Here is a 21,354-nt window from a genome sequence, read left to right as displayed (position 1 = left end):
ATTCTGTTACTAAAATATAGAAATCTAAAAGAAAGTAAAACGAAGAGGCTTTTTCCTGACTGTCGGAAGTGAAAGACTGATTATCTTCTATGAGGAAAAGAAAGTGAGATGAGAGAAGAGACAGTTCATGTCATGCACCTTTCTGTTAACATCTTTAATTTCTACCATTCACATAAAATAAAAATAAAAATGAGAAAGAAAAAAATCCACAAAGAATTCTTGAAATTTTACATACCTCACTAATAATCAAAAAGTAAAGACACTACTAAACAGATTAAAATAACTCCACAAACACGACTAACATGAGTACTTTAGAAGAAGTAAAGGTGATCAACAAAAAGTGATGAGAAGAAGTTGTAGTAGTACTACTGTACTAGTAATAATATTGGAATTCGGAAACCATGTCCAAGATTAATGCAAAAAAAAAAAAAAAAAGATTAAAAAAGACAACTAGTTTTTGAAGTTTCCCAAATTGTTATCAATAAGGAGGACGACCTGCTGTTCCCCAATAAGCATCAGCTGGTAATTGACATGAATTTAGAAGATTTGGTGGCAACCCTTGTAGTAAATTAGCATTTGGATCACTATTACCTCCCATAATTTGCTGTTGATGCTGCTGTTGATTATTTACTATTGGTAAAGCTCCACTTCCTTGCTGCCCCACCGGCGATTCTTCGTCTTCAAGTGGAAGTCTTTCATATGCTGCATTTCCAAACGAAGCTGCCATAATCACCACCGGACCCGAAGCATTTAGCGGTCCCACAACGCTACCGCCTACTACTTGGCCTTGTCCTCCGGCCAAGTATATCGTGAGCCCCGATGCTGCTGGCGGGGCTGGCGGTGGCAAGTATGAACCAGATAGAGATAAAATTTCGAATCTTCCATGTAAAGTTACCACCGCGCCCGGAGATGCTGGCTGCCTAACAGATAAAAATTACAGTGAGAATACATATCACTTCGCAGTTAAAGCGGTGGGAAAAGTATAAAATTTTTACCTTATCGTAACGTTTGTGACAGTTCCACTACCACTTAATATGCAAACACCTCGTTGACGCCTGGTGGCGAAAGTGGAGATACTTTCTTGGATATCACAGCCACTGGCGATTTCCATAACGTGAGATCTAAGGGCATTAGCGCTATCACGAGTGATTATGATGGGTGGTTTTGGTTTGTTTTTGGAACCAGCTGGTCTTCCTCTTGGTCTTCTTGTGACTTCACCACCGCCCTCTCCCGAATTTCCTTTGCTGTCCATAGAGCCGGATTCAGGATTTAAACCTGGTGAGATGCTAAAGTTATCGTCACGATCCCGTTTCTGGTTTCGGTGTCCGCTTTGTTGTTCGTCTTCAGTTTTGGGTTGTTGTTGCTGTTGTTGTATGTGATGGAACTGATGAGGATTATTCTGTAACTGAAGATCTCTTGTGTGAAAAGGAGGTGGCAAAGGACGGCCATGAGCTGTTAGTTGATCCATCTTTTCTGGGAGCTTCTTCTTCTTCTTCTTCTTGAACTAGAACTGAGTATTTTCTTGGAACTTGCAAATTAAATTCCAGCTGAACTGAGTAGAAGGGAAAGAGAGAATTTGCTAAGAGGGTAGAGCTGAAGTATCAAATCAATGGGTTGTTCCTAACCTTCACTGTACTAGAAAAAAGTAGGAAAGGAGAAGTGAAGTCAGCCAACAAATTTTCAGGTGAAAGAGGTGAATCAACCATATTTGAACACTATAATAAGCTCATGTAGGAAAAGAGTAGAATTACCCTTGGTTTGTTTGTTGCTCAGTTTCTCATCTGATCTTCCTTCTCTTTTGGTGAGGGTTTGGAGGAAAATGAAGAGAGAAGAGAGAGAGAAGGATGAGTTGGAGGAATTAGATACTTTTATTAAAAGTTTTTGTGAGGGGGTTTGGGTTATAGTAGTAGTATATGGGTTAGGTTAGGTTGATGGAGGGTGAAGGGGGGCTAGTTAGAGTTGAGATGGGGGATGATGGGTTCGGTTTTGGTAAGAGAGACAGCGTGCGTATGGGCGGTGCGAACATGGGACCCTTCTCTTTTCCTTCTTTCTCTCTCCTTTCTCTCTCTTTTAACAAAATTCCCTATTTTGGGTGCCTGGGGTGAGCTTTGGTTTGGTTTCATCATCTATTAGTAACATGTTGTAAAAAAGCTTTTCCCTTTTGCCCTTGTAAAGCACACATGCCTATTGAACAAATTTATTTGGCCTCACTATATATACTGAATCAATTAATACATTATAAGTAATTTTAGTATTGATTAATAAATAATTAATATATAGTTCTCTCGCCATATTTAAAACTTACATATCCCATCTTCTTCAACTTCCCTTACTTAGCTTGTTTTTGTCCATTTTTCTTCCTCCAATGGTAATGCAAAAATTCCACCTGAACAGAATCAACATGTCGGAATTAAAGGTATAAATGAAGTATTTATCTTACAATTTTATCCATAATAATAATAATAGCACTTTCAAAAAATTTGGGAAATGATTAGTTAATGATAAGGGTTACAAGAAAAAAGATTTTTTTATTTATTTAGTACAGTGGACAAGTAAAAGTGAAATATATTTTTAATATAGTGGACAAGTAAAAATGAACAAGGAAATACTAAGTTAATGTTAGTTTCACCTCAAAAGTCAAGTATTGATACTCTTATGGACTTTATTGAGAAAGGGCAGTAGGGGGGAGTAGTAGTTGAGAAGCGTTACGAAAATTTGGACCCGGAATTCACGTAGAGAGAGTAAGTGCCAATCCATAACAAGCTAAGGGAGCTAGAAAAGAGAATAAAAAAACGAAACTCGTAGTTTAATGCAAAGAAAAAGATGAAAAATTAACTGGAGGTTCATCTTTGCAAAGGTGATAAAGACAGCAAGGACAAACACACGCACACTCATGAGAGAGAACGAAAGAGTGTGTGTGTGTGTGTGTATTTGGCTGCTCCCCCAGAAGACACGGTCTGATCATCTTGGGTGGCTTTATTGTTTTTTTGGGGAATTGGCTCTTTCTCTCACAATCTCCAAACCCCACTTTTCATTTTCTTTTTTTGATATCCTTAGATGGATGTCAAATCATTTACTACTCAACCTCGTTTCATTTTACATAACGGCTTTGACTCTGCTTGAAAATTTTAACTCAAACACGAAGAGCGCAAAAAAGTGGAAGAGTCAAGTTATAAATAAATGAGTAGATAAATAAATAAACAAAAGAGAGAGTAATTAAATGCACCAATCGAAGTTTAAAATGTAGCGAAATGCATTATATGTGCGTCACTCGTAGTTTATGACTACTACCTTCAAAATAAAGTCCACTATTTTTCTAACAATTTTTACCTACTTAAGCACACATATCTCGAGTGATCTAATGTGCAAAGTGGGAAAGAAGGGAAATAAAAATACACTTTTGCCTCCAAATAACAATCACATGAAGAATTGAGAGCGACTAAACAAGTGTGGGTCTATCAGATCGCTCTATAATATTAAGGTAATCAAGTAAAATATTTTGATTTGTGGAAATATCATCTTTGATTTTGTTGAGTTCCCATATCGGGCGGAATACGAATTATTTGGCTCATTATATATTCTTAAACAATATCCCCATCTCACAAATTAACTTTTGAAGTTGTGCTAGACCCTAAAGTCTATTTTCTTATCAAAGGTTTGTCATACTTATTTTGAGTAATGGTTGTTCTCATTGGTAATTAGCATAACAATAATTTCTTCCAATGGTTATATATTAACTCCCTTGAGGATGAGAACTTTGAATCCGTTAATAACTTAATCTTTTATACTATATGTTTAACTCCCCAATGATACAAGGTCATTTCTAAAGTTTAAAGGGTATCTTAATCCTTACTGCAAAATATTGATTTTTTTTTCATTTAACAAATTTGAATAATCACAAACCAGCTCAACATGAATAAGCGGAAAGAAATATTTACACCATAAAATAAAATATCTGAATTTTGTGTAACAATACCATAACTAAGCTGTATTATATTGTCACTAGTCGTATATATTTCGGCCTTCTAGTCACAGGCATGCAGTGGGCATTTTCAATGCTAAAAGAGAGGAGTTTGAGGAGAGTTATTGGTCAAAGGGAATTAGTGATGTGCTATTGGAATTAGAAACCAAAGAGAGTGGGCGTGATTGAGAAACAGAGTGGGTTGCACTGACCACCTGACACCTAAAAAGTTGCCACGAATGCTCGCTCTTCTGCATCTTTCTTCTGCTGCAATGTTGTTGTTTTGGCCATCGCCAATACAACTTGTTCTAATACAACCGTCCACAATAAATGATTATTTGGCTTTTGGCGTACCCCATAAAAAATATTAACTCCTAAAGAAAAATAAATATTAAATATGACTAAATTATCCTTAATTAACTATACACATATTGAGATATGTAAATAAGGATAAATTTGAGAAACTAAAGTTAATTCATTTTTGATTATGTAAAAAGGTCACTTATTATGAACCGGAAGAAGTATTTATTTGCTTGAACAAAAACGTTATATTTATTATTGTTATTATTGCTATTGTGTATTTTACTTTTATTTTAAAGAAAAATCTTGGTGCAATGATAAAATTTGGCGTCATATGAAGGTTCAAGCATGAAAATTGGCTTAGTGTAACTATTCAAGTAAATAAGTTGCATACGATAGACCTAATGTTATTCGGCTTATACACAAATCATGAATATTGGCAGAGACGGAGTTAGGGTTTGAAGCTAATAGTTAAGAGGTTTTAGTCTTTTTACGTTAATAGTTCTAAATTAATAATTTGTATATTTTTTTAGATAAATATAAAATACGGACCAAAGTTACTAGGTTCGTCGAATCCGCAACGTCATGCTAACTAGTGCACCAACAACTCTATATTTTAATTAGTCTGTCAAAAAGAGTATTGGGAGAGTTTAGTGCACCAACAATTCTATGTTTTTTACGGGTATATGTTTGTATATTTAGTGAATAATTAGTCAGTCAAAAACAGTGAAAATGGTCGCACCTGTTACCAAAAGTTAGATCTATCACAGTTAAACGATCATATTTTATATTCCAATATTATATACCGCTTCGTTCTGATGACTTTATTCAATGTGTGCAGTGTGCCTGCCTATTTTCATACCAAGGCAATTAAAATTCTTGATAGCTTATTGGTTGTGCAGTGATTATTACTCTCTTCCTGCCAAAAGCCCCGCACGCCCTCCCTCAAACTCATGCACTTCCACTTTCTTTTCATCATTAATTTTCTATACTCTCTCCCGCCATTTAATGTTTTAACAACACACATTAAAAATAGTGTTAATCATAAAAAATATTTGACTTAATTATCTTTGTTCTCTTTTTTAAATGGACAAATTATCTATTATATGTTATTGTTAGTAGTAAGAATTAGAGGAATTTGAAAAAGAATAATGTATCCTTTGTTTTCAAAAGAATGAGTGTCAATCTCAAAATGCTAGATATATTTCAATTTTATTTAAGCACTAATTAAACAATATATCTCATTATATATTTAGAAAAAAATTAATTTTTTGTTCCTTACAAAAAAAAAAATAGTTAAAAAATCTCGTAGTGATTATCCGTGAAATTACCCCAAACGAGAGAGAATAGTACTATAATTTTTTCCATTTGCAGTTATTTTGTGAGAGATTTCTGGGTGCCATGGTGCAACCGACGAGCTGTAGCATTAGGTCCTTCTCTGGGTACCATGCGTGGTCCTTGCGCTGCTATAGTAAATATAAAATAATAATAACAATAATTATAATAATTTATTAATAATAATAATACGGAATAATATTAATCCGGTTATAATAATGGTTGGCAATTGGATAATGAAGAATCTAAATAAAAAGTGGGGTTGTCCCCCAGGACAACCGGCCCGCATTCTTCTCTAATCTCTTAGAAGCACGGAAAATAACTAAAAATAAAAAGAAAGGGAAAACTAAAATGTTGAAATTACAAAATAAAAAAATAAAGAGAAAATGAAATGCCAAGCTAATAATACAGCAAAACCATCATTTTCAAGGGCAGTCAACGATTCTCCCACCACCTTTCCAGGAACTGAAATTAATGCCATCCTGTTACATATGTATTCTTTATCCATCACTTTTTTTCACTTATTGTAGTAGAAAAACATATTTGGATAGTTTCCCAAATGATTGGCATTTCTGTTATTCTCTTTTTTAATCTAGTTTTTTTTACCTTTGCTTAAATAGTTCAATAGATAATTTTTTTTAATAAGATTTAGTATCTAAAACTAAATTTATTGATAAATGATTGGATAATTTTTAAATTATCAATTTAGAAGATAAACTGATCTTCTGAATTGTATCATGAATTTTAAGTCCTGAAATAGCACTTTCAGTTCTATACTATATGTTTTTCTGATCCATTATGAAGTCAGAGGGGACGATTTAAATGCCACATTAAACTAAGTTAAATATCATTGTCCCAAGTTATAACAAGTCTAACCAATTAAGCGGCAAAACTGTCACAAACAACCAAAAAAAGAAGAAAAAAAAAAGTGAGTTCTTTTCATAATTGTTTCACTTGTAATATAGGCGTCGATGAATCTCTCATTTAGTGCTTATTAAACTAAGAAGAAACCCCCAAAAAATCAACAAAAACTGGATATTACTTCTTTCAATATATAAACAAGAAGGGAAAATGTGATATTTAATTTCTAGCTAGCACTTTCACGTACGAAGCAATTAATGTTGTAAACGAATTAAGTGCAATTATATTCATCATAATAAAATTACCTCACGTCCATCACTTATATAAGAGAATCAATTTCCAAAGATGTACCAACCATATTGTCTTGTGTTGAATCTTGGGAAAGTTGGAAAGTGGGGTCTTCAAGGAAGACATGGTCTTCTTCTTCCCCTAACACTTTGGTTTCAAGAAAATAAAAACATAGGAAATTGTTGCCAATTAGATCGATTGGACAACCACGACAAAGAAGATGGAGTATATTAATAATAATATTGTCCTAATGCTTATCTTAATCAAGTACTCATTGTCTTATTAAATAACTTGAAACCCCATTACCTTACCCTTAGATAAACAATTAAATTAGACAGGCTAATCTTGCGGCAGAAACATGGACCACTAATTAATTAGCTCACAAAGAAAGACATCATCTTTCCTTCATGTGAAGAGCACCTAATTAGGTTTTTTGGCTTTCGGAATCTTTTTGACTCACAAATGTTCTGCATGTTCTCACTTTCTGGGAATTCGCTTTTGAATTAGTCGATTCTTATCCCATGGATACGGACGCGGATCTAGGATTTAAATTTAATGAGTTTAGCCTTTAAGATTTTTAGTATTGATCGAACCCATTAAAATTTTAAAGTTATGAGTTCATATCTATTTGTTATTACAATTTTAATAGAATTTTATACATAGATTTATGTTCCGTATCAAAAGTTATGAGTTCAATTGAACTTGTCGGTATTATGCGCTTCTGCATAGACATGCTTGCTTATTGCGGTTGATGTAGGTAGATGCACTATTTACCTTTTACAGGGAGATCAGTTGTATGATTCATTTTAAATATTTTAATGTTATTTTGGTTTTTTTGTTATGAGATTCCGAAAATAATAATATAGGAAATCGGTAAATAAAACATAAGATAATTGTTGGATTATTTTATTCTACTCAAATTTTAACTGATCATAAGAGGTCATTACCTCTTGGCTCGTAAGATTATTTGCTAAAACTATCATTTATTTCTCCTTGAGTATTTCACTTGATTAATACTCTTCTATTTAGAACAATAAAGGTTAGAGTAGATTAGAAGAAGAAAAAAAAGAAGAAATAAATAACTTTTCACTTCATAAAACTTTAGAAATTTTGAAACAAAATAAAACAACTAATATTTGAGAGCGAAGAGAGTGTATACTAACGTAAAAACGGCACATATTGTCACATAAAAGATATAGACATTGATATTTCATACCAATTTAAATTTCTGAATCCACCTCTTCATTTAATAGATGCAAAAACACACGCTTCATAAATATTGTACTGTATCTTTTAACAGTAATACCTCGGTCTAATTGATTACATTAACACTACCCTATATCAGTTTTCATGTAAAAATAAAGAATAAAGAGAGAGAGATGTAAACTTATTTTGTCGTATACTAATTTGTGATTTGCCTCCTTTTACCAATAGGTAGCTCTCAAGTTGAGATTAATTAAAAGCAACTTGGCGACTTTAATTGGAATATTTAAAGTCTTAAACAGCCGACCAAGTTAAGAGTTATCCACGTGAACGATGATTTGGATTCGACTCTTAGTCATGCCCACCTGCTACCCTTTGTTAGTCATCTCAATTTATTTAATTATATATATTATTTTGGTTTATGTCCATTATTTTGGCTTTAGCATTATGTCAACGCTCTCTTTTCATATCAATTTGATTGACATTATTGATCATATACATCTTGTTCTCATGTAGAAATAATTCATTGCCGTTAGTTAAGTAAAAATGTTGTTGGATTTTTTGATGTTAACAAGTCTTTGTATTTATGTTAAGCTTTAAATCTCTTTCATAGGATAGTTAAAAAAAATCTCTTTCGCCTTTAATAAATTATATAGAAGATATGATGATTGAATTTTCTTTTTTACTTCTAACCAAATATTTTTGTAGGTGGAGCAAGTAACTCCCGACACTGAATTTAAATGTGAGTCCCTTTCACCTTTCATTAAAGAAATACTGCTGTTTTGTTGAGTCAATCGTCATGAGAAACTAAGTTTCAAACACCTATGGAAAGCAACTAATCATCATACCAATCAGTGAACGACTATATGAGGAGATGCCAATTTCTTTTAAACCCACTAATTTAGTATTGGCATACCGTTTGAGACCTATAATTCAATACAATGATCAATTCTGAGCTGCTTAAAGATACTTCATTCAAGCCTTTTCAATTTTCCATACTTTTAAAGTTAAAATGTTTTTCATTTTAAATAAGGTCAAAATAGAATGTTATTTAGTTATTGGACAAGTGGTATTATTTAAACATATATTTCTGAAATTTTCAACTTAATTGTATTCAACGTCGTAGAATTTCTGAAATGCAAAAAGCTTAGCATCTTTAATATAGTACTCAAGGTATAGTAACTCTGTCGGTGTGTTACACATCGATCAAATCTCTAAGAATACAATCATAAGGCTCTAATTAAACATTTTCTTTTGAAAAACAAATTAATTAGTTCAGAATCTAATTCCAAAGATCGGTTAAATCTAATTAATACCCATCCCACCGTATAATAGCAATTCACCATTATTCCTCCTCAATATATCACCCTTATTCCTCAGGTTGCGACGTGCAACCCGATCCCACCATATAATAGCAATTCACCCTTATTACTCCTGTTACGGCGTGCAACCCGATCCCACTATATCAGCATAAATTACTCAACAAGTATAGAAATTTCATAAATTAACTCAAAACTCTTCACAATATTTAAACCTCAAACCAAAGCAAACGGAAAGCTTGTACATTATGAAACTTCACACAATAATGCTACTCAGCGAAACCAATCAAAAATATACCATAAAACACCGATAAATCACCTTAAGCCAATAATATGAGACAATGAAACTACGGGGTAGCCAATACCTTCAACAATGAAAAACAATGTCTGACAAGTAGCAATTAAGCATGGAAACACCAGTAAAGCATTTAGCAGTTAAGGCAGGGAAGACAATATAATAAGAATGGGAAGAAAACAAGCAAAACAGATAAATTGGCGGTGCATAGGTACTCGTCACCTATGCATCCTGGAAAGAAATCTCACTCCCAGTCTCCTTAGCCATCTGCAATCTGATAGGCTGAGCGAGTCCCTTAATAAACCTCCTCACCCTCTCTCTTTCGGTAGAAAGTATAAGAAGAGCATGACGGGCCAAATCAACAAACCGGGTCTCGTACTAAGTGACGGACATACTGCCCTGCTGGAGACGCTCGAACTGCCTGCGATAGTCCTCTCTCAATGTAACAGGAAGGAACTTCTCAAGAAATATCTGAGAGAACTTGTCCCAAGCCAAAGCAGGAGAACCAGCTGGTCTAGTCAACACAAAGTCATTCCACCATCTCTTGGCGGACCCTATCATCTGGAATGCAGCAAAATCGACCATATTGGTCTCCACTATCCCTATGTTCCGCAGCACCTCATGGCAGCGGTCAAGATAATCTTGTGGGTCCTTAGAAGCTGCCCTACTGTAATGAACTGGAAAGAGTTTGGTGAACTTGTCCAATCTCAACAAAGCCTCAGAAGACATAGCTGATCCGTCACCGATCTGTGCTGCAACACCCGGCGGAACAGCCCCAACTGGTTGAGCTGCTGGAGTCTGAAACTGGGGAACCATCTGCTTTGGAGTGTGAGTAGCGGGAGTCTGAACTCCTCCCAAGCCCGAGAGACGGCTGGTGCCACAGGAAATGTGTCGGCCTGAGCAACACTCTCCATAAGGCCCATTAGACGGACTAAAGCATCCTAAAGTACTGGGGTAGCGATGAACCCCTCTGGAACCTGAGCTGGCCCTGCTGGAATGATCTGGGATGGAGCCTCCTCATCAAGCTCTACCTGAGGCTTCACCACTGGTGCTGCTGCTCGAGCTCTAGGCTGAGCCCTGCCCCTGCCCCGGCCTCTAGCACGGACGCGGCCTCGTCCTCTGCCCCTAGTAGGAGCTGCCACTGGGGGCTCTGGCTGCTGCTCAGTTGATGAAGCGGTATGTGTTCTCGCCATCTGCGAAGGAACAAGTGTAGAGAGTTCAATTAGCATTGAGAGATCAAATTGTACGACAGAAAAGAATAGAATTGAAAATTTTCCTAAACTCTGTAGCCTCTGGGGATAACCACAAACGTCTCCGTATGATCCCTCAGACTCTACTAAGCTTGTTCATGAATTGTGAGACCTAGGAAACCTAGTGCTCTGATACCAACTTGTCACGATCCGAATTTCCCACCGTCGGGATCGTGACGGCGCCTAACATCACACTTACCAGGCAAGCCAATCTTAGAGGTTATTTAGCCATTTCTTTCCATTTTTAGTAATCATCAGTAAACAGGCAAAATGAAGCGAATTAAATATAAGATGTACAGATATCGGTTTCGTTTACATAATACTTCTACCCAGAGATCCGGTGTCACAATTCACGAACACACTATGATTTTCTACAAACATCAGTCTGAAAGAAATTACAACTATTTTGGAAATAAAGAAAATAGTAATATAGAGATGTAGAAGGGGACACCAGGGCCTGCGGACGCCAGCAGGACTACCTTGGGTCTCCTAGTTGAAAATATTGGTAACCGACCTCTCGATCAGCCACTACCTGCTCCAAAATCTGCACAAAAAGTGCAGAGTGCAGTATCAGTACAACCGACCCCATGTACTGGTAAGTTCCGAGCCTAACCTCGATGAAGTAGTGACGAGGCTACATCGGGGCAATTACAATATAACCTGCATACAGTATGTAATAAAAGCAGAAAGAAGGACATGATAATATAAAGCAGTAACTTGCAAGAAATGAACACAGAACTCAAGGGTCTTGACAGTATCCAGCTATAACCAATCCTTAAGTGATATGCAAGGCTACCGAATAACTTATACAGTAGAAGAAAGATACATAGACACGTAAACTGATGCGGCGCGCATTCCGATCGCACCATATATCAATGTCAATATGAATATTCACCCTTATTACTCCATATCAATCCACCCTTATTCCTCCTATTGCGGCGTGCAACCCGATCCCACCGTATAATAGCAATTCACCCTTATTCCTCCTCAATATATCACCCTTATTCCTCATGTTGCGGGGCGCAACCTGATCCCACCATATAATATCAATTCACCCTTATTCCTCCTCAATATATCACCCTTACTACTCATGTTGCGGTGTGTAACCCGATCCCAATATATCAGTATAAATTACTCAACAAGTACAGAGATTTCACAAATCAACTCAAAACTCTTCACAATATTTAAGCCTCAAACCAAAGCAAACGGAAATCTTTTACATTATGAAACTTCACACAATAATGCTACTCAGCGAAACCAATTCAAAATATACCATAAAACACTGATAAATCAGCTTAAGCCAATAATATGAGACAATAAAACTACGGGGTAGCTAATACATTCAACAATGAAAAGCAATGTGTGACAAGTAGAAATTAAGCATGGAAACACTAGTAAAACATGTAGTAGTTAAGGCAGGGAAGACAATATAATAAGAACGGGAAAAAACAGGCAAAACAGATAAATTGGCGGCGCATAGGTACTCGTCACCTCACCTATACACCACTCACATTGATTTTCACATAGCAATTAAGTCAAGGATTCCTATTCCCTCGAGTCAAGATTAGACACAACACTTACCTCGATCCACAAGTCACTCACTGCTCAATTACCGCTTTTCCTCTAGATTCCACCTCCAAACCACTCGTATCTAGAGATAATTAACTTAATATCACCAAATATTTCTAAAGGTATCAATTTCAATACATAAATTTAGGTTTCCCAACATTTTCCCCAAAAAGTCAAAAATCGACCCCGGGCCCGCTTGGTCAAAACTCGAGGTTCGGACCAAAACTCATTTAGCCCTGAGCCCGAATATGTAATTAGTTCCGAAATCCGACCCTAAATCAAGGTCTGAATCCCCAATTTGCAAAAATCCCTAATTCTACCCAAACCCCCAACTTCTACCATGGAAATCCTAGATTTTTGGTTGGAAATTCATGAAATGTGATGGGAAATTGAAAGAAAGTGGGTTAGGATCACTTGCCAAAGTTTTGGAGAAGAAATGGTCTTGGGAGAATAGCCTCTAGGGTTCTAGGATTTGAAAAATATGGAGAATGGGAGAAAATACCGTCTAACTTACGTTTTGAACAGCTTCAGATGTCGCATTTGCGACCCGAGCTTCGCAATTGCGAAGCTCGCAAATGCGAGAGAAGCTTCGCAAATGCGAACTCCTCTCATTTCTGCTGCTTTCGCAAATGCGAACAATTGTTCGCAAATGCGACTTTAGGTGATCGCAATTGCGATCCTAATCTTCGCAAATGCAAAGTCCACCCCCCCCCCAGCCCAATTGCTCGCAATCGCAATGAACTCTTTGCAAATGCGAGGCTCGCATTTGCGAGCCAGACCTCGCAATTGCAAAGTCTGCAGACCTGAAGCATACCAGCAAAATTTTCTAAGTTCAAAACACTCTGTAGCCTATTCGTAACTCACCCGAGCCCTCGATGCCTCAAACCAGACATGCACACAAGTCTTAAAATATCATACGAACTTGCTCACTCGATCAAATCGCCAAAATAACACCTAGAACTACGAATTTAGCACCAAATCGAATGAAATTCTCAAGAACACTTTAAAATTTTTATTTTTTCAACCGGACGCCTGAATCACATCAAACCAACTCTGTTTCTCGCCAAATTTCACATACATGACTTCAATATTATATTGAACCTATACCGGGCTCCGGAACTGAAATACGGACCCGATACCAACAAGATCAAACATTAACAATTTCTTAAAAACCATTAAATTTTCATTCTTACTTTTTTTAGCAAAAATTCATAACTCGGGTTTGGGACCTCAGAATCCGATTCCGGGCATACGCCCAGGTCCCATATTTTGATACGGACCCACCGGGACTGTCAAAATACGAGTTCGGGTCCGTTTACTCAAAATATTGACCGAAGTCAACTAAATCATATTTTAAAGGCAAAAATTATTATTTTCATCAACTTTCCACATCGAAGCTTTCCAGAATCATGCTCGGACTACGCATGCAAATCGAGGAGGGATAAAATGAGGTTTTTAAGATTTCGGAATGCGAAATTTAGTTTAAAACACAAGATGACCGTTTGGGTCATCACGAGAATATCATGAACAAAGGAAAAGCTGAAATGCCTCAAGAAATGTCAAACTTCTTCACTGAGGAGCAGTATGGTCGAATAATGAGGATGCTGAACAAAGAAAAGGTAGAGGAGCACACAGCTAATATGGCAGGTAATGATGACTCAAATTTGTTGAAAGATTATAGGGATCCTTGGGTTATAGTTACTGGAGCAACAGATCATATGGCTTCAGATCGTAATATGTTGTATGATGTGGTAAAATTACCTGAACTTAGGAGATGTAATGTTAGTTTACCAAATGGTAAGTCTGTACCTGTTACTTATCAAGGCAGCTATAATCTCACAGGAGATGATACCATACATGATGTGTTGTGTGTGCCTGAATTTAGATATACCTTACTATCAGTCTCTAAACTAACAAGAGGGTTTTAATGTTCGGTGAATTTTTTCCCAATATTTTGTGTCTTCCAGGATCTGTACACTGGGAGGGTGAAGGGGATTGGTAAGGAGAAAGGTGGCTTGTATCTCTTAATCCCAAGAAAGACAGAGAAATACAAGGAAACACAAAAGATTAGAATCTGTCTTGTAGCAGGAGTGAAGGTTGATGTTGGCACCTGGCATAGAAGGCTTGGACACATTCCAGTAGCAGTCATGAAGAAGCTTGATTTTCTAAAGACTAAGGAATTCCTAGGTTGTAGTCTCAATAATTGTACTGTATGCCCTTTGGCTAGACAGACTCGAAAACCTTTTCCTCTTAGTAATAGTAGGGAAAGTGATGTTTTTCAATTAGTTCATGTGGACATTTGGGGCCCATATAAAGTTCCAACATACAATGGTAATAGATACTTCTTAACACTTGTAGATAATCATTCCAAGATGATTTGGGTATTTCTAATGAAATTGAAGAGTGACACCATTGTTTTGTTGAAATCATTTTTTAAACTAGTTCATGTGCAGTTTGGAAAGGTCATTAAAATGTTGAGGACTGATAATGGTGCAGAATTCTTTAGCAAAGACTGTAAGGATTTCCTATCAAGTTATGGAGTTCTTCATCAAAGCAGTTGTCCACACACTCCACAGCAAAATGGAGTGGTGGAAAGGAGACATAGGCACATCCTAGAGGTGGCAAGGGCATTGAGATTTCAGGGCAGCATTCCATTGCATTTCTGGGGAGACTGTATGTTAACAGTTGTCTACCTTATAAATAGAGTACCATCCTCAATTTTGGGTGGCAGGTACCCTTATGAGGTGTTTCACAAATCTAAGCCAAGTCTTTTACATTTAAAGGTTATGGGCTGTCTATGCTATTCCACAGTTACAGAGAAGATTGACAAATTTTCACCTAGAGCTATAGCAGCAGTTCACATGGGGCACTCAGTCTCTCAAAAGGGCTATAGGTTGTATAATCTTAAGGTCAAGAGATTCTTTGTGTGTAGAGATGTGACATTCTAGGAGAACATTTTTCCTTTTCAATCAATGAAGAAAGGTGTAAATTTGCCATTGTTTTTGGAGATTAATGAATAGAGTGGTGCTTTCTCTTAAAGCCAAAACCCACTCAAAATAGGAATAAACCGAATCCAATTCCAAATAGGATTGGAAACCAAAAGAGAATAGGATTAGGCCATTGGGCCTTTGGCTGGACAACATGGGCATGTGCCCAACAAACTCCCCCTCCAGCCAAGGGGCCAAATGTGTCTTCAAGTAGAGGAACTATTGACAGGCTTCATGCCTGCCAATTTTCTACAAAATTCATGTTTATCTGCAACCACTGCCTTTGTCAGCATATCCGAAGGATTTTCATCAGTGTGTATCTTCTTAACCTCAAATAATTTCTTTTTCACGACCATTCTTATCCAATGATACTTTCTATTTATATGTTTGGTCTTAGAATGAAAAGTGGAGTGCTTGGTGAGACAGATAGCACTCTGATTATCACAATATAAGATGTACCGTGGCTGCTAAAAGCCAAGATCATTAATAAACTCCTTCATCCATAATAGTTCTTTGGAACCTTCTGTGACAGCAATATATTCGGCTTCTGTGGTGGATAGAGCTATGCACTTCTGTAGTCTAGATTGCCAAGAAACAGCTCCCCCTGCAAAAGTGATCAAATAACCGGAAGTGGATCTTGAATTATCAAGATTGCCTCCTAAATCAGAGTATGTGTAACAAACAAGTTCAGGCTTTCCATTGCCAAAGCACAGCTTCAAATGTGCAGTACCTTTTAAATACCTTAATATCCATTTTACTGCATCCCAATGTTCCTTTCCAGGATTGGAAATGAATCTGCTAACAGTGCCAACGGCATGTGCAATATCTGGTCTAGTGCAAACCATAGCATACATCAAGCTACCAACGGCAGAAGAGTAAGGAATACGAGACATCTCTTTTTTCTCTTCATCAGTAGATGGACTCTGACTAATACTCAATTTGAAGTGTTTAGCAAGAGGAGTACTAACCACTTTTGCATCTGTCATATTGAACCTCTTGAGTACCTTCTCAATGTATTGCTTTTGGGACAGAAATAACTCATTTCTATATTTGTGTCGGTGGATTTGAATGCCCATGATTTTCTTTGCTGGCCCCAAGTCCTTCATCGCTAACGATTTGCTCAACTGCTTCTTAAAGACTGCAATTCTGGATTTATTCTTTCCAACAATAAGCATGTCATCCACATAAAGCAATAAAATAATAAAATCATCATCAGAGAACTTCTGGAAGAATACACAGTGGTCTGAAGAAGTTTTCTTGTACCCTTGTTCTTCAATGACATATTCAAACTTCAAATACCATTGCCTTGGAGCTTGTTTCAATCCATACAGGCTCTTTTTCAATTTGCAGACATAATTTTCTTTTCCCTTTGTTACAAAACCCTCAGGCTGCTCCATATAAATCTCCTCATATAAATCACCATGAAGAAAAGCAATCTTGACATCCATCTGCTCAACCTCTAAATCTAGACTTGTGGCTAAGCCTAGAACCACACGAATAGAAGACATCTTCACAACAGGGGAGAAAATTTCATCAAAGTCAACTCCCTTCTTCTGGCCAAACCCTTTAAAAACTAACCTCGCCTTGTATCTAGGCGTAGAGGTATGGTTATCTTGCTTTATTCTGAATATCCATTTGTTAGATAAAGCTCTCTTACCTTTCGGCAATTCACTAACTCATATGTGCCATTCTCATGGAGTGACTTCATCTCATCTTCCATCGCTTCGATCCAATGATCTTTGTGATCCCGTGGTTTTTACCTTCGATTGGAAGGATTTTCCACGTTAAAATTTGGTGTTCTTTATCTTCTTTATTTTCGGATTTGCCTCTTCCTCGACATAACTTGTTAGGACCGAAAAAGCAGGTGTCATGCGGAAGCTAGCAAGGCAAACCTTGACGACGATAAATCATACAATAAATAGAAATCTACCAAAAGAGACACAAACATTTAACGTGGTTCGGTCAACTGACCTACGTCCACAACGGAGATGAGCAATCCACTATAATAAAAAGAGAGTTCAAAATATCGAGAGAACAACCTCACGAAGAGGCAAACACAAGTGACACACTTACACTTGTCCCGTAAAGTTCTCCCCTTAGACACGACTCTCAAGCCCCCTATGGCTACATTGTGGATGCTACTGAATGTGAAGGAAGGATCCTCAATTTATAGAAGTCCAAACCTTTTCCTACAAGAAAAAGGACTAGCCAAATATTGGAGATTTTTAATTTCCTTTTACAAAAAGGAAAACCCAATTAAGGTAATTATATTGCCCTTTCCTTCAAGAGATAGGAAAACCAAATATGGTAAGAAAATTATGGCAAACACCTAACAATTCTCCCCCTTGGCCTGAATTTTCTGACAAAATAAACTTGATCCACCTTCTTCACATAGCCTTCAACAGGTCGCATCTCCAGATCTCCGCCACAAAGTTTGTCTCAACGTGCGTAGCACTTCGGTCAAATTTCGCAGACAAAAAATCACGATTATCATCAAATATGTTGCAGCTAGAACTGAACACGCCAAGATGAACCTGTCTTGAACCTCGCTCAAAGCTGGCTTTGATACCACTCTTGGCATATTCCATGGTCACCTTACCTCCTGGAGCTGAATTTGTCAAAGAAACACGAAGAGTTTCCCAAGAGTCTGGCAGAGTATTAAGAAGCCAAAGTCCTTGTATCTCATCATCAAAATTAACCCCCATTCCAGATAGCTGATCAAGGACGCCCTGAAAATCATTTATGTGATCAAGGATACGGCTGCCTTCCTTGTATTTAAAGGTCATCAATTGCTTTAGCAGAAATAATTTGTTGTTCCCAGTTTTTGAAGCATAAAGAGTCTCTAGCTTTTCCCACAATGATCTCGCATGTATCTCGTTCACAATATGGTTGCGAACATTATCTTCAACCCATTGCCGTATATATCCACATACTTGTTGGTGCTCGAAATTCCAATCTTCATCGGATATACTCTCGGGTTTATGAGCTGAAAAAATGGGTAGATGCATCTTCTTCACGAAAAATAAGTCTTTCATCTTGCTTCTCCAAACATTATAATTTCTCCCATTTAAACATACCATCTTGCTCATATTCGCCTCCATTCCGTAATAACCCGGATAAATAACCAAGGCTCTGATTCCACTGTTATGTCGAGGAAGAGGCAAATCTGAAAATAAAGAAGATAAAGAACACCAAATTTTAACGTGGAAAACCCTTCAAATCGAAGGTAAAAACCACGGGATCACAAAGATCCAAAAAACTCCACAATAATAATAAGAGGGTTACAAAAATTCTCCAAAATTGGCTACACAACAAGGGCCAAACACGGAGCAACAATAGCAACAAGAGTAACAACTAATCAATTGAAGAAAGAGTATAATCCACAAAACAAAGCTGCTGTTCGAGGCTCGAAATCAGATGCTACGTGTCTCCAAATCCGATCTCCACCGTTCAAATCCAAGACCAGGATGTTATGAACACTCAGTCAAAATTTCAGCCCGATCCAACGGTTAACGAATCAGAAAACGTAATTTGAAGTTGGCTGGTCGGAATAAAAATCTGCAGCAAAACAAATACTTTTTTTCTCTCTTCTCTCTTGATGAAAGCTCTCTCAAAACCCACTCTTATGTGCTTAAGTCTTTCAAAGACTTGTATCAATGAGCATAGAATAATTCTCCAAGGTTGTCCTATGTATAGATCATGAGTGGTGCTTTCTTTTAAAGCCAAAACCCAACTCAAAATAGGAATTAACCGAATCCAATTCCAAATAGGACTGGAAACCAAAAAAGAATAGGATTAGGCCATTGAACCTTTGGCAGGACAACATGGGCATGTGCCCAACAGTTAATCCTCTTATAAAGAGAGAGCTTTTGATTCAACATTTACTTGCCTTCTTTCACCTAAGGAATAGTAGAATATTCATTCCCTCGGCTAACTAAAAATCCAATCGGCTGTTTGAAAGTAAAGCTAAAAAAAATTGGGAGAAAAAATAAATGAGATTTTCTAAGTTACTATATTAATAGGAAAACAAATCTACATTAACAGAAAATGATACTATGTAGGTTCATTTTCATTATCCAACAAGGAATTGTATCCTGTTATTGTTATTAACTTAAGATAATTAAATAATGCAGGAAAAAGCATGACTAATAGTCTATAGCCTATTTTCCGGATTAAGCCGAGTTGAAACCAAATAGGTACAGGTTTCACGCTCCTGCCAACTTGGAATAGCTAGCTTGATTATTGTACGAAGGAGCCTTTTAACAGCAAAGTGAAAATTAAAATTTATTAATATAGTAACTTTAAACACAATAATTAAAAGGGCAGGAAAGTGTGTCTATTAATTAACAAGAACTAGTAGTAATCTATTTTATATTTCAAACAATAATAATATAGATGCTTGTTTTAAAGTGTAAACGATCTGTCTGTAATGGTTACTTCATTGAAGTGGAGTCCGAAACTTAAATGATAATTTTTTGTACAAAAAGTACTTTTTTAATATTTTAAAAAGAAAAGGTACATTAATGGGTATTTCGCAGTTTTATACTGCGAATTGACTTAACGGATTTTTTGCCGTTAAGGCATTTCGCAGTATAAAACTGCGAAATATTAAAAAAATATTTTTTAAGACATTTCGTGTTACAATACTGCGAAATAGGCTGATTTTAGGCCCCACCAATAATTAACTGACATAACAATAATTCAAATACATAATTCGCAGTATTATACTGCGAATTACTTTGAAAAATTGTACACCCCAAGGTCGGACTTGCCTTATTTATAGGCGCTTCAATTTTATAAAAATTCATTCAACACTTAAACTTCAAACATACGTTTATTCTCTCTTCTCCTTATCAATCAATATTTTACAATGTCTGAAGTGCCAAAAATAAGGGTTTCACTGTATTGGGGGGGGGGGGTGAGATTGTGGTGGAGAATAACTCTGTGAGGTATAGCTCACCTCCACAATGTCATGTTAAATTGCCGCTTAATATGGAGTACGATACATTGGTATCGTTGCTACGTAAAAAAATGAGTGAGCGGAGGCGTTCGGTTAGCCTTAAAGTAACCGGTAGATCTCCTTATTCAGTGACTCCGCGGGGGTTTGCTTATTATTCTGAGTTTAACATCGAGGATGATGAAACTCTTAGAGATTTTTTGCGGATTCCGGATGAATACAGGGAATTTATTGTAATAAAATTATTGGAAATGTACGTCAAGGTGGAAGACGTTCCTAGTAATGAGGGCGTGCATAGCAGGGATAACCCCCAGTCATCGGGTGGTTATTCTGGAGCAGCGTTTGCCGGACAGATTGGAGATGAAAGAGCTTGCCTTGATTTAAACTTGTCACCACAGGCGAATGAGCAGCCAGAAAATAACGTTTCCACTTTATATAATCAACAAGACGACTGGTAAACTTCAATTTTACTACGTTTTAGCGATTTTTTTTTCATGTTTTAATTGGATTGTATTAACACTCATATTTTTTATAGGGGGTACCGTCCTGATTTGAATTCTACAAGTTATGACCTCGCCCCTAGTTGGAATCTGCGTAGGTCTGCAGTATTGGACCACGGTGGTCCATCTGGGAGTTATCACCAACCTTAAAATATCCATCATGAAACGTCAAGACAATACGATTTGTAAGTAAAGTGATATAGCGATATCTAAAGTATTTTTCCTGAATATTGGGAACTTAGGTTTTTGTTCGTTTTGTGCAGTAAAAATGAGCTTCCTGAAGCTCCTGGCCTCACACAGTTGCCCATAGACGACGTTTTTACTCATGATTTGGAAGATGCGCAGAGTCAGGAGGATGATAGTGATTACGACAACAATGCGGATGAGTCTGGGGATGAGACACCCTTCCATGATGAGGGTGATGATGAGGAGGAGGAAATGAATGTTGAACCTGAGCTGACTAGGGAGCATGTTCCTCCACCTCCCGCTAGACCAAGAGTGTATGAGTCCCACGTGCCATTTCATGAGC

At 36.9% G+C, this 21,354-nt stretch overlaps 2 protein-coding genes across 4 annotated transcripts; one reads left to right on the top strand and one right to left on the bottom strand.

Moving 5' to 3' along the window:
- Positions 1-205: 205 nt before the first annotated feature.
- Positions 206-2,126, bottom strand: LOC109207742 (AT-hook motif nuclear-localized protein 22-like). Of its 3 annotated transcripts, none has more exons than XM_019370725.1 (3): positions 1,752-2,126; positions 996-1,635; positions 206-920 (listed from the first exon to the last, which is right to left on the bottom strand). In XM_019370725.1, the coding sequence occupies exons 2-3, from the start codon at positions 1,466-1,468 to the stop codon at positions 479-481; spliced, it is 915 nt and encodes a 304-aa protein (XP_019226270.1). In that variant the 5' UTR covers positions 1,469-1,635; positions 1,752-2,126; the 3' UTR covers positions 206-478. The 3 variants fall into 3 exon arrangements, with proteins under 3 accessions (XP_019226270.1, XP_019226271.1, XP_019226269.1); XM_019370726.1 differs by having other exon boundaries at positions 996-1,630; XM_019370724.1 differs by having other exon boundaries at positions 996-2,126.
- Positions 2,127-13,925: 11,799 nt separating this feature from the next.
- Positions 13,926-15,329, top strand: LOC109207735. The gene is made up of 3 exons (XM_019370717.1): positions 13,926-14,243; positions 14,349-14,591; positions 14,835-15,329. Exons 1-3 carry the CDS (start codon positions 13,926-13,928, stop codon positions 15,327-15,329), a joined length of 1,056 nt encoding a protein of 351 aa, XP_019226262.1.
- The last annotated feature ends 6,025 nt before the right edge of the window (positions 15,330-21,354 follow it).

The sequence above is a fragment of the Nicotiana attenuata genome, unplaced genomic scaffold (genome assembly GCF_001879085.1).
Source record: "Nicotiana attenuata strain UT unplaced genomic scaffold, NIATTr2, whole genome shotgun sequence".
In the NCBI taxonomy this organism is placed as follows: domain Eukaryota; kingdom Viridiplantae; phylum Streptophyta; class Magnoliopsida; order Solanales; family Solanaceae; genus Nicotiana; species Nicotiana attenuata.
The sequence above is the reverse complement of the archived record's forward strand: the minus strand, read 5'-3'. Positions and strand labels throughout refer to the sequence as shown.